Source organism: Poromitra crassiceps, assembly GCF_964638095.1.
Source record: "Poromitra crassiceps genome assembly, chromosome: 12".
Taxonomy (NCBI): Eukaryota; Metazoa; Chordata; class Actinopteri; order Beryciformes; family Melamphaidae; genus Poromitra; species Poromitra crassiceps.
This window is the reverse complement of record NC_139632.1, coordinates 6,722,353-6,733,923: the sequence shown is the minus strand read 5'-3', so window position 1 is coordinate 6,733,923 and position 11,571 is coordinate 6,722,353. Positions and strand designations below refer to the sequence as shown.

At 44.2% G+C, this 11,571-nt stretch overlaps 1 protein-coding gene across 1 annotated transcript in view; it reads right to left on the bottom strand.

Moving 5' to 3' along the window:
• Positions 1–10,295, bottom strand: part of tprb (translocated promoter region b, nuclear basket protein) — a gene marked incomplete at its 5' end in the record, with an annotated part of 38,034 nt that extends 27,739 nt beyond the window's left edge. The window contains 17 exons of the mRNA XM_083647670.1: positions 149–297; positions 960–1,102; positions 1,968–2,131; positions 2,439–2,662; positions 2,859–2,966; positions 3,316–3,513; positions 4,144–4,247; positions 4,477–4,617; positions 4,792–4,879; positions 5,788–5,868; positions 6,089–6,181; positions 6,420–6,584; positions 6,980–7,083; positions 7,376–7,472; positions 8,326–8,399; positions 9,726–9,830; positions 10,157–10,295. Coding sequence (XP_083503796.1) covers positions 149–297; positions 960–1,102; positions 1,968–2,131; positions 2,439–2,662; positions 2,859–2,966; positions 3,316–3,513; positions 4,144–4,247; positions 4,477–4,617; positions 4,792–4,879; positions 5,788–5,868; positions 6,089–6,181; positions 6,420–6,584; positions 6,980–7,083; positions 7,376–7,472; positions 8,326–8,399; positions 9,726–9,830; positions 10,157–10,295 — 2,177 coding nt within the window. The remainder of the gene's footprint in view (positions 1–148; positions 298–959; positions 1,103–1,967; positions 2,132–2,438; positions 2,663–2,858; positions 2,967–3,315; positions 3,514–4,143; positions 4,248–4,476; positions 4,618–4,791; positions 4,880–5,787; positions 5,869–6,088; positions 6,182–6,419; positions 6,585–6,979; positions 7,084–7,375; positions 7,473–8,325; positions 8,400–9,725; positions 9,831–10,156) is intronic.
• Positions 10,296–11,571: the final 1,276 nt, after the last annotated feature.

Sequence of the window (11,571 nt, the reverse complement as noted above, 5' to 3'; positions counted from 1 at the left end):
AAGACATTTGGTCAATGGCCTAGAATCCTAGGTACTATTTCAATACCAAATGCAATCACTGACAAAGGCAGATGTAAGAAAATGGGTCTCTTAAAAAAACACAAGAGTTGCTTGAATAAAAATCCTCATCCTATAAAAACATCCCTACCTCTTGGAGGCAAACTCCAGCTGGGTGGATGTCTTGGCGTTTTGGGAGCGGAGGTCGGAGTGCTGCTCCTGCAGCTTCTCGTTCTGCTCCATCACCACCTTGTCACTCTCCACACGCTCCTTCTTATAGGTGGAGAACACCTCCTGCAACTGAAGGTGCAACCAGACATTTCTATTACATATCACGGAAGTAATAGTTTTACTATATAAGTAGAAATACTGATCTGCAACTAGTCAGTCCCCTGTAGTATGAGTGCTAGCACGTTGTAAATATCAGGGTCCAGGGTGACACTTAATTCACTCCAATTGTGTTATAAGGGCTAAAAAGTGCAAGAATCCCTGCTGCAATATGGGGTGAATTAAAAACGGGGGACACTTCAGTGTGGACATACTGCCATCTAGTGGCACACAGTGTATAACAATCCATTGAGTGCACTCATTAGATGCATTGTCCATATTCATAAATATTGTTCTAGGGGACAATTTTGCCATATCTTCAGCAAGGAGGCAGAAATATGGATGCCTGAACCCTGGACACTTCAACAATCGAACGACAAGACTTGGAGGCAGTTTCATTCTCATGCATCGTGTCAGGCAGGCACTGTTCTGCTGTATTATGTTATTCGACAAATGAAGTTTAACCCATTGATACCTGATGCAGCATTTGTGTGCGTATCCCTTTAAGACCGCGAACCGCGTTAACGCGGTTCGCGGTCTTAAAGGGATACACACACAAATGCTGCATCGGGTATCAATGGGTTAAACAAGTTGAATAAGCATCTCATCACTGTCTGATTAAATGTGGAGCTCACCTGTCGGAGAGCTGCCTTGGCTTCCAACGCCTCAGCAGACTCCATTGCCATGGAGACCAGTGCAGTGGGTGTGGCTGCGGTGGGCGTGGCTGCTGGCGAGCGGCGGGGCGTGGATGTGGAGAACTCCTCAGGTGCGCTCGTACCTGGAGGAGAAAAACCCAGGACTTCAGCCAAACAGGGAGAATAATAACGGTGTAAATGGTAAACGTGTGGCAAAAGGAAAAGCACTTTCTGAGAGCACACAGCACAGCATTATTCAAGGAAGAGGTTAATTGTAGACTGGCCCGATTAATCGGTCTACCCCCCTAGTGTTTATACTATATTATATTATACTTTATTACTTTTATACTACTCGTATTATACTTCTCTAACCATTTATGTTGCTCTGCACAGCCCAAGAAAGCATTATTCTCAGGTATTTCTCAAAAGTGACACAATCTTGCTTTACCCAGCTAACGGCGACAGCACACGGTGGAAATCCAGACAGACACCCCAGAGCCGAGGCTGTTACAGCCAGCAGCTGCGCAGTAAGGCTACTCAGTCCGACTCGCACATGTTTGCTGTGACAATGTGTCCTAAAAAAATGCACCGTAAACTGGCCACCATGAGCTCAGGGTCTGGACACTGGGGTATCAGGCCAGTAGAAAATTAGAGTGTGTTACTGAGTGTGATGTGTGTTCTAATCAGCACAGCAACTACATGGCAAGAGAGAATCACTTAATGCTTCAACAAGTATGGTGAGTCTATCATTTCTATTTACAGATATCACCTGTACTATTGTATATTTTTGCTAAATAGATTAGAAGAATGTGATTGGGACTGGATACGTAGCAGGCGATGGAAGTTAAATCAAAACATGAAACTCCAGAGGAAAGCTCTCATTGACTGGTGTGTGCAACAGCCTAAAGGTTTGGTCAAACTAGCCACAGGAGAATTGCTGGCTGACGTCTACTGTGCAGCTCTGTTCATCTGTGTAAAGTGCACAGTAACAAGCTTGCTACAAGCTACCTTGCTGAGGGAAGCTGACTCCAGTTGCCTGGGCCAGTAGCACACGGTACATGTCCCTCTGCCTCACAATGGTCTCAGTCATCTGGAGCTGTTGGTTGCGCTGCTCCTTCAAAGCCTCCAGCTCAGCCTGGGCTTTCTCCAGACTCTGCTCCACTTCACCGCGCCTAGGAGAGTTCATTTCAACAAGCTTCATTGGCAATTCTTCAAATCACATGCAAAATCCACCAGATTTTACATCAATATTCAAGTAACCCACGTAAGTACCTTTTTAATACTTTCAGCAAAATAATGTATTATTTTAATCTACCGACCAAGCAATGGACCAGGCAGGTTCATAGCTCATAGAATAGAGTCTTTATAGGTATAGCGTCTTTTGTTTTTCCTCACATTTTTGGGGAACTCACAAATTTAAACTAGGTGCTGGTCGCAGCTTAAAAAAAAGAAGGAAAATCAGCACACATCCTAACTCACTTTGTGCCAACCGCCTCAAACTCCTCCTGCTCCTGGCTGTCGCTGAGCTCCCTGAGGGCCACCAGGAGGCGCTGGTTCTGCTTCTGCAGCTCCTCCACGCTGCGGAAGGTCACCAAGTGCTGGCTGATCACCTCCGACGTGCTGCTGATGTCAGCTGAGCTCACCTCCTCCTGAAGCACGTGGTTTCCACGAGCTTCCTCCAGCTCGATGAGCAGTACGCGCACCTGGTAGGAAGGACGGCTCGTAAAATAAGAATCAGGAGGAAGGTGATTCATTATACATTGATGTCTTCCTGACACGAAGACCTTCACCTGGCTGAATCAGTATCGTCTTCTTAAAAACACTTTGAAAATGTGCTTTCGTGTCATGATGTGTTGCCAAAAACCACCCCTGATAACTGCATGTTGAGAGCTCACCCACCTGTTGGCCCATGTCTCCCAACTGCAATTCAGACCTCTGGTTGTCTCTCTCCAGGACCGAGGAGCGCTTGATAGACTCATCAGCCTCCTTCTGCAGGCGATGCACCTCCTGGAGGGAACACACAGACACACACACACACATATAAAAATGTATTGTTGCTTTAAATGCATATTACATTATTTAACGACTAGCTTTACAGCAAGCAAACACGTTGTGATCAGTATTGTTTTACCCATCCTCCGCCCCCACTAAGGACATCACATTGCAAGATTTTGTATGTGCCATGAAAATGTACTACTCTAACGCTTGGTTCACACCAGAAGCATCTCAGAAGCAGCGCTTCATGGAAGCATTGAGTGCTCCGTTTGTGCGGCACGCGGCTGCTCGCATCACACGTAAAAAAAATACTGAATAATCCCATCCCTGCACACACACACAGTTTGTCTGCATTACGCACCTTGACAGCCTGCTCCAGTTTGTTGGACAGACTGGCCACAGACTTCTGCATGCGCTCGTGCTCGTCCCTTTGGCGTTTGAGGATCGGGGCCTTGCCTTCCATTTCCTGCACGATGTCATCCAGGTACTTGTTGACCCGCTTGTTCTCCAAGCGCTCCAATTGCAGCTGCTCCTGGCTCTCCACATACGCCGTGTACAGCTGGGCAGAAACAGCACAAGAGGGGAAACAATTCAGGTCAAAGCAGGATACTCCAAATGGGCATCATAAGCAGAGAGAAGGTAACGATGCTGACCAATTAGCTCTAAAACGTTTATTAACCCATTGATACCTGATGCAGCATTTGCGTGTATATCCCTCATTTGTGTGTGTATCCCTTTAAGTCTTAAAGGGATACACACACAAATGCTGCATCAGGTATCAATGGGTTAAAGAACGAGCAGCTCCTTAAAAGTGCTGTAGCTGTGTTATTCTTCAAATATACATAAGGACTGTTCCTGACCACTGACCACCTCATTTTCTCTGTGCACTTTCTTTTTTGGATTGTTTTTTAAACTACCATTTGTTTGGGTGCACAAAGCAAACTTGACATCATACATTATACAGTAGGTGTTTTTCCTACACAGTGAGACGTTTCCAAATTCAGACCAAGCACAGGCACAGGCAATTTGGAAAACAGACTCAACGCTTTAGGAAATCAAGTGAAATTGGAAATGCATCTGTGGCAAACTCATTCTAACAAGGAACTGCCTCAGACCCATTTCTAAGCTCCACTAAGGATCGTAAGAGGAAAGCCTGTAGTTTGGACATTCAAAATTCACCAGGAGATACCTCAGTCAGCTTCATGCCAGGCTTGATCTTGGCTACAGCGGCTGCTGTTGGGGACATGGTTGTCATTTGCTCCTCTGACAGCAACGAGCTCATCCCGGCAGGGCCTGAAACAACAATTAGGGCACAGATGAAAAAGGGTCCTCCTCCACATATTTAAAACACTTCTGTAACAAGGCTGGGTATCTGCTAAATATTCATTCAAGAAAATCAGGATGTGGATTCCCTTTCAAATACAAATGTGCACAAATAAAGACCAGTCTTTAGTGATGCCATCAGGACAACTGGGCACCCTCAAGAGAAATGTCTCCACACTAGAAGCCACGTTAGACTGACCTCTATGTTTAGAGTCTGACAGTAGTTCGTTGGCGTTGTGCAGCTCTTTCTGAAGGCCCTGGATCTTCTCCCTCAGCTCAGCAGCACTCTTTTCTTTGGCATCGTTCGTCTCCTGCAGCTTCTCCTCGAGGGCCCCGTTTGCTGCAGCGGAAACAGGACGTAGAGTTGTATTAGTCATTAAGTGTTTGAGGACCTTGTTTGCTGCAGTCACGACAGCGATGGGGCATATAGGACAGGTCAGAACACACCTGGCATATTATAGCAAATTCATGCTTGTTCTGAGTAAACTGTTATTTTTCTGTGGTAGCTACACACCTTCTCCAGCATCCTTCAGCAGCTTATGCAGCTCCTCCACCGCCCGATTCAGCTCTTCACTCTTGGCCTCAGAGTCTGCTGCTGCTCCCTGCAACCACAAGATCAGGGTTTGTGTTGGTGAACTACTGGCAAAGCAAATAAGTGATGTGCCTAACACAGCGTTTTGCTCATATGGTGAATTTGAAGCTGGACAATAAAGGCCCCAGACACACCAAAACCGACGTCAATGAATTAGCGGCAACGAAGGCGTAGCCTCACGTCGCCGGTGTGACGAGCCAAAGTGTTGCACTCGAACACACCGCAAAGACTACAGCCAACGGTCAACTAGGGATGTCACGATACTATAATTTCTACTTCGATACGATACCCAGGAAAATAGTGATACTCAATAATACCATTTTTGATACCACAGGAAGGGGGGGGGGGATGACGACACATCAAGAGGCATAAAAATAAAGTTAGACAGATGGACGGACAGACGCACACTTCTATATAATCTAGGCCTGATACAACTTTGAACTTAGACAGCAGATTAGCCCTGCTCTAGACATCAGAACACGTTTAGCTTGTTGAAGCAACAGATACCCACCAATGATGGGGAGGGCAAAAAATCTGTGATTTTTCATTCAAAGAAAGCACTGATGGTATCGAAACTGCTGCAAATGAGTATTGTCTAGTTTAAATGTTTTCGTATTGATACTTATCAATACTATCGATACCTGTTGCAAATGAGTATTGTATCCGATTCAAATGTTCAGTATTGATACTTTTCGATACTCTCGATACTTTTGACAACCCTACGGTCAACTAGCACATACCGTACGTTCTATGCCTGCGTGAGAACTGGAGAATATGTCTGACGAAAAGTTGCAAATGGCACTGGCCTTGTTGTGAGCCCTTGGGTCTTTTGCTTGTGGAAGAAAGGAAGCAACAGCCATGACATGTACATGTACGCCAGTGCTACTTCACTGTGACATGTCTATCTACAGTACATACCTTGTATAAATTGGACAGCTTAATGTTGGCATTCAGCTCATTTCGGAACTTTTCCTCCATGGTGGCCTGTTGCTCCTTGGCCTGGAATGGGGAAACATCCAGTCACAACACAGATGTCCCTGTACCTCAATGATTAAACCACACTGGGGCAATAACAAAGTTGATTTCGAGTCCTATGTGACCCTGATCTTTGTATTGCTTGCAGAATAAATATGCCTAAGCGTTTGATCAGCTGTCGCTGTGCAAACCAAGACAAAATGGCAACTTCAGAGAGGCTATAAGAAACACCACACACACATACTTCTTTCACTTTGCCGATTGCATCTTCGGCCTGCTTCTGAAGATGGCCGTTTGCGGTCTTCAAACTGGCTACTTGGTCTTGGAGTCTGCTCAACTGGAAATTACAAAACACACATAAAAAGCCCTATAGTGAGATTAACATGGCATACGATAGGAATCATCCACCACTGGGGAAAGTGGTTGCATTGTGTACTAGAAGTTTTGACTAGGATTTGAACGAAAGCATAAATTCATCTTTGAAAGTGCCAACTCCTTACCGGGTTGACACAATTAATTCTTGATCCGTTTACTTCATAAACAAATCTGTAAATAAAGAAAGTGAAGAAACATGCCTCATCTTCCTTGTTCTCCAGGCTGCACTTGAGCTCCAGGATGTCGTTACCCTTCTGACGGGACAGGGACAGCAGTTCCCCACTCTTGGCTTTCAGCTCCTCGTTCAGCCAAGTCGTCTGGCCGTGCAGCAGCTCCTTCTCCTGTTCCATACGTTTCTCCTTGTACTGGATGGGCAATCCACCACAGTATAATTCAGTGCAATGCAATTCATTTCAAATCCTGTTGTCTCACAACATGTATGTTTACAAAGCAAGGCATTCAATATATTTGATCAAATTAAAATAATAAATGGTAAATGGATTGTATTTATAGAGCGCATTTTATATAGTCAACTACCCAAAGCGCTTTTACATGAATACCTCACATTCACACTCACATTCACACACCGACGACGGCGTCTACAGCCACGCAAGAATTAAAAATTCATACAAAATGTGAATAAAAATAAAATATTAAAATAATAAAGCCATCGAAAACCGAATTGGATTATAGAGGAAGATTGACGGCCCTAATAGGCTCACAGCTGATTTGTTCTTTCAGATGACTCGGTACGGCTGACCTTTATGTTGACCTCTGCTGCTTCAAGCTCGTCTAGTTTCATTTGCAGCCCCATCTTGGAGGTGCTCATCTCCACCGATTTGTCATTGATTTGCCTTAGGTCATCTGATGGGGGGGAGGAAAACAGAATAATTGCTAAGTCCAATGAATTGTTAGTACTACTACTACGTACTACTACTACTACTACTTTAATAGATGCCTCCTTCGTATGAAGTTGTGTCTCTTGTGTCTCGTATGAAGTTGTGTACGTTGTGTCTCTTGTTGTTTTTGCACTCATATGCCCTGTTATATTTGTACTATGTTGTAAACAGAGTTCACAGCACAAGAATTTCACACGTGATACTTGTACTACGGAGTGACAATAAAAATCTTGAATCTTGAATGAATTTGTCCATACCATTTAAATGCTCCACTTCCAAGGATCTCCTCTCCAACGTTCGAACCAGCTCTCGCTTTTCTCCCTCCAGTTCCTCTTTGGATTTTGACACCAGAGCCTAAAACATAGTATGTGTTAGCTTAGAACAAGGAGGGAATATCCACACTTCAGCTGGCGCACCTTGCAAAACCTCAGTGCCTCAGAAAAGGGACTCCGTGAACTAAAACAAAAGATGGAACAGTGAATTTTAGCAATTTAATTAGGTCCAAGTGCAACAAACTGACGTTTCGACAAACAGGTGTCTTCCTCAGAGTCAACAAAGGACAAGGCTTGAATGACATGTTTAAATACTCCCAAGCGCCAAACTGTTTCTCCACAGGATACAACGTAAGCAGAATTAAACTATTCTTAAAAACTGAAGGCAGGGATGCAAACTCATGGAGAGCGAAAAAGCTGACAGATACCAGCGCAGACATGAGACCACTCAGAAATCCTTCACTTAAGTGTCCTTTTTGGGATGAAAAAGGTGACTGTCACCTAAAGGTGACTAGTATGCATTCCTGTGAAGGGGAGGAGGGGGGGAATCAGGAGCAACCCACCAAAAGAGATGTCTGCCTAGCCCCCACTTACCACTTTCAACCATGCATGTAATCTCAGAGATCGGTTAGTCTACTCTTAGTTTTCTCCCATGATGATTACATCTCCCATACCAACGGGTTAATGTATTATAAAGCTATATAAACTATGAAAACGATTTCAGTGAGTGAGTGAAATCAGTGTGTGAATGCATGAATGTGTCATTGAGGTCGGTTAGTGGCGGGAGGGGGGGGGTCGCGAACCTCAGCCTAAAGTTTTTTTTGGTGGTCGTGGCTCAAAAAGGTTGAGAACCACTGCAATAGACAATAGAGCTGAACAGAAATATAGCTAAACAAAGCAATTAATCAATGCATGTACATTCTTATTTGCCTTACCAGTTCTGTCGTCAATTTCTCTTGGGAAGTTTCCCATTCTCCTTTCTTCTCATGCAGAACTTTTAGTTCGTCCTCTAATAGGGAGATTTCAAGAAAGAACAAATTATTAAACGCTTTAAACAGCATCAAAAAACAATGCGCTGATTTATTTTGCACATAATCTCACACACATCTGAAAACTGTTTTGCAGGCATTCAGTTATTCTGGACCAGTGATGTCATGCATGCACAAATGACATCACTGGACCACAACTTAACTCATTTCAACTCTCAATAACTGTCAAACTAACATAACGTGATTTTCAGACAAAGCTTCAAAAGTCATAAAAGTGGTCCTCGTTTGTGAAGATTATCTTGCTGAACACAAACTTTGCTGTTTCATAAACCTTTTGTTAACCACAGACTTTATTTCATGCATTTAGCCGAATTTCCCATACAAAAATTCCACTGCTTGTTCCTCTTACGAACCAGACTTCAGTGGCCAGTTGCACCAAGTGTTCTTAACTATGCCTGGTCGTAACTCCTACGTTGGTCTTAGTTAAGACCAGTCTTTAGAGTGGATTTACGCCTGTTGCACCAACAGGGTTTACGTCTGGTCTTAACTACGCTGGTCGTAGCAATGCGCGTCCATGTGAATTGTCGGGGAATGCCCCCTGATTGGGCCAAAAATGTGCCTCGCGCCATCACCCACTACTGTATGTGCGTCACTACACCCTCCTTCCTCCCACCCCCCTCCTCCTGTAGAAGCCCCGGGGGAAAATGGCGGCGGGGAGTAGTCCCAGGCAGTCTGAATGAAATTGAATGTAATGTTCCCAATTCTATGTATTAAATTCTAAAAAACGACCCTCAACATTTGGGAAGGCTAAGCCACACAACTAGTTCGTTATAATCGAATGTCATGCTTCGAAGGCGACTTTCACGACGATAAGGACTCAATTACAGCAGCAATTACAGTAGTCTCTCCGCTGAGACTACCACGGAGATCTCGGTACAGGCAGGCACTTCATTACACCTCCTCCTGACCAGGCGTAAGAGTTACGCCTGGGCATAGTGAAAAGAAGGCTTAAGCCCTCTTGGTGCAACCGGCGTAGCTGTTAGGTCGTAAAGTTACGACCGACTTAGCTTAAGACCAGTCGTAAGACCACTTGGTGCAACTGGCCCCTGGGGTAAAAAAAAAATTCATCCCTGCAGTACTCTATTGGCCTATTTCACTTCTCACCCAATTCACCCATTTTGAGTCTAAAAGGCAGGAAGTAAACACAGGTACAAGCAAAACACTAAGGAGGGCTTCCAACTTCCAATCAATTTAGGTGTGTTACTTCCTGCCTTTTAGATACAAAATGGGTGAATTGGGTGGGAAGTGAAATAGCCTGCATAGAAAGAAAGAAAATCCACTCTCACCAAGCTTGGAGAACTGCTCAGTGTTTTTATGCTGTTCCTTTGTCTGGGACACAAATTCCTCCTGGCATTCTTCAAGCTGTTTCACTTTCTCGAAATAGCGTTGCTCTGCAGGGGAATCAATGAGCACAAATACATAAATGAAGATGTAAGTACCATCACATCGTCGGACACTGGTTTAAGTTAGCTAACGCAACACTTGTATTTATGTTAGCACATTTTATCTTAGCTTCGCCAAATTACCACAGCCGTTGACTGTCAGATTAATAACGCAAAATAGTTAACATTGGCAGGTTGGTATGCTAATAACGTGCATCAAAGTCATGAGAGCGCACCAACAACATGCGCGAGCAAAGCAAAACACAGAACGGGGCTACGTTAGCTAGCTAGCTAACGCGTGTACACTTCGGACCTAATAGCAAGGAATATCTTACCGCTGTCGACTCGAAATTGTTCTAGTTTTGATTTCAAAGAATCTATTTCAAATTGTTGATCCGAAATAAACTTATCGATTTTGTTTTGCACTGCTTTTGGCAGCTTCGATAACTCGATTTGCAGTGGCAGTGCCGCCATTTTTCCTGAGCTGCTGTGGAGCGCAGGCGCAGTTTGATGCGATCCGAGTTCGTCAGTTTTGTCAGAGCATTGTGGGAAATGTAGTGCGTGTGTGGGTCAGTGTCGACTATCTTGTGTTCAAAAATTTCAACATGTGTGTGCGCCCTATGTGTGCGCCATCCGGGTCCTCAAGGAGGAAGAGGAGGAAGGAGGAAGAGCAATCGAGCGCTGATTGACATAACTCCTTTTTGGCCGAGGCACCACACACCCACTCCCGCTAGAACTATTTGGTCTTGTTGTATTCAGGTTCGCTACAATCATAGAAGACCACTTTGAGTTGAACAAGGATGTTTATACAGTATATATCATTGAACAGTAGGCTACATGACAGCGAATCTCGTGAACCCGGAACTGATCCTCCCCCGACCCCGTGACATCATCAACAGGTCAACATCATGTACTGCCCAGGTCGTCGTAAGGGCCTTTCTCTCTGTGTGGAGTTTGCATGCTCTCCCCGTGCTCCCCCAGGGGGTTCCTCCGTATATAACCCAGCAGTCAGATAAGAGTTCTGTATAGTCGCCTATGTTAGGAAGCAGTCAGATAATAGTTCTGTATAGTCTCCTATGTTAGGAAGCAGTCAGATAAGAGTTCTGTATAGTCTCCTATGTTAGGAAGCAGTCAGATAATAGTTCTGTATAGTCTCCTATGTTAGGAAGCAGTCAGATAAGAGTTCTGTATAGTCTCCTATGTTAGGAAGCAGTCAGATAAGAGTTCTGTATAGTAGCCTATGTTAGGAAGCAGTCAGATAAGAGTTCTGTATAGTAGCCTATGTTAGGAAGCAGTCAGATAAGAGTTCTGTATAGTAGCCTATGTTAGGAAGCAGTCAGATAAGAGTTCTGTATAGTCTCCTATGTTAGGAAGCAGTCAGATAAGAGTTCTGTATAGTCTCCTATGTTAGGAAGCAGTCAGATAAGAGTTCTGTATAGTCTCCTATGTTAGGAAGCAGTCAGATAAGAGTTCTGTATAGTCTCCTATGTTAGGAAGCAGTCAGATAAGAGTTCTGTATAGTCGCCTATGTTAGGAAGCAGTCAGATAAGAGTTCTGTATAGTCGTCTATGTTAGGAAGCAGTCAGATAATAGTTCTGTATAGTCGCCTATGTTAGGAAGCAGTCAGATAAGAGTTCTGTATAGTCTCCTATGTTAGGAAGCAGTCAGATAATAGTTCTGTATAGTAGCCTATGTTAGGAAGCAGTCAGATAAGAGTTCTGTATAGTAGCCTATGTTAGGAAGCAGTCAG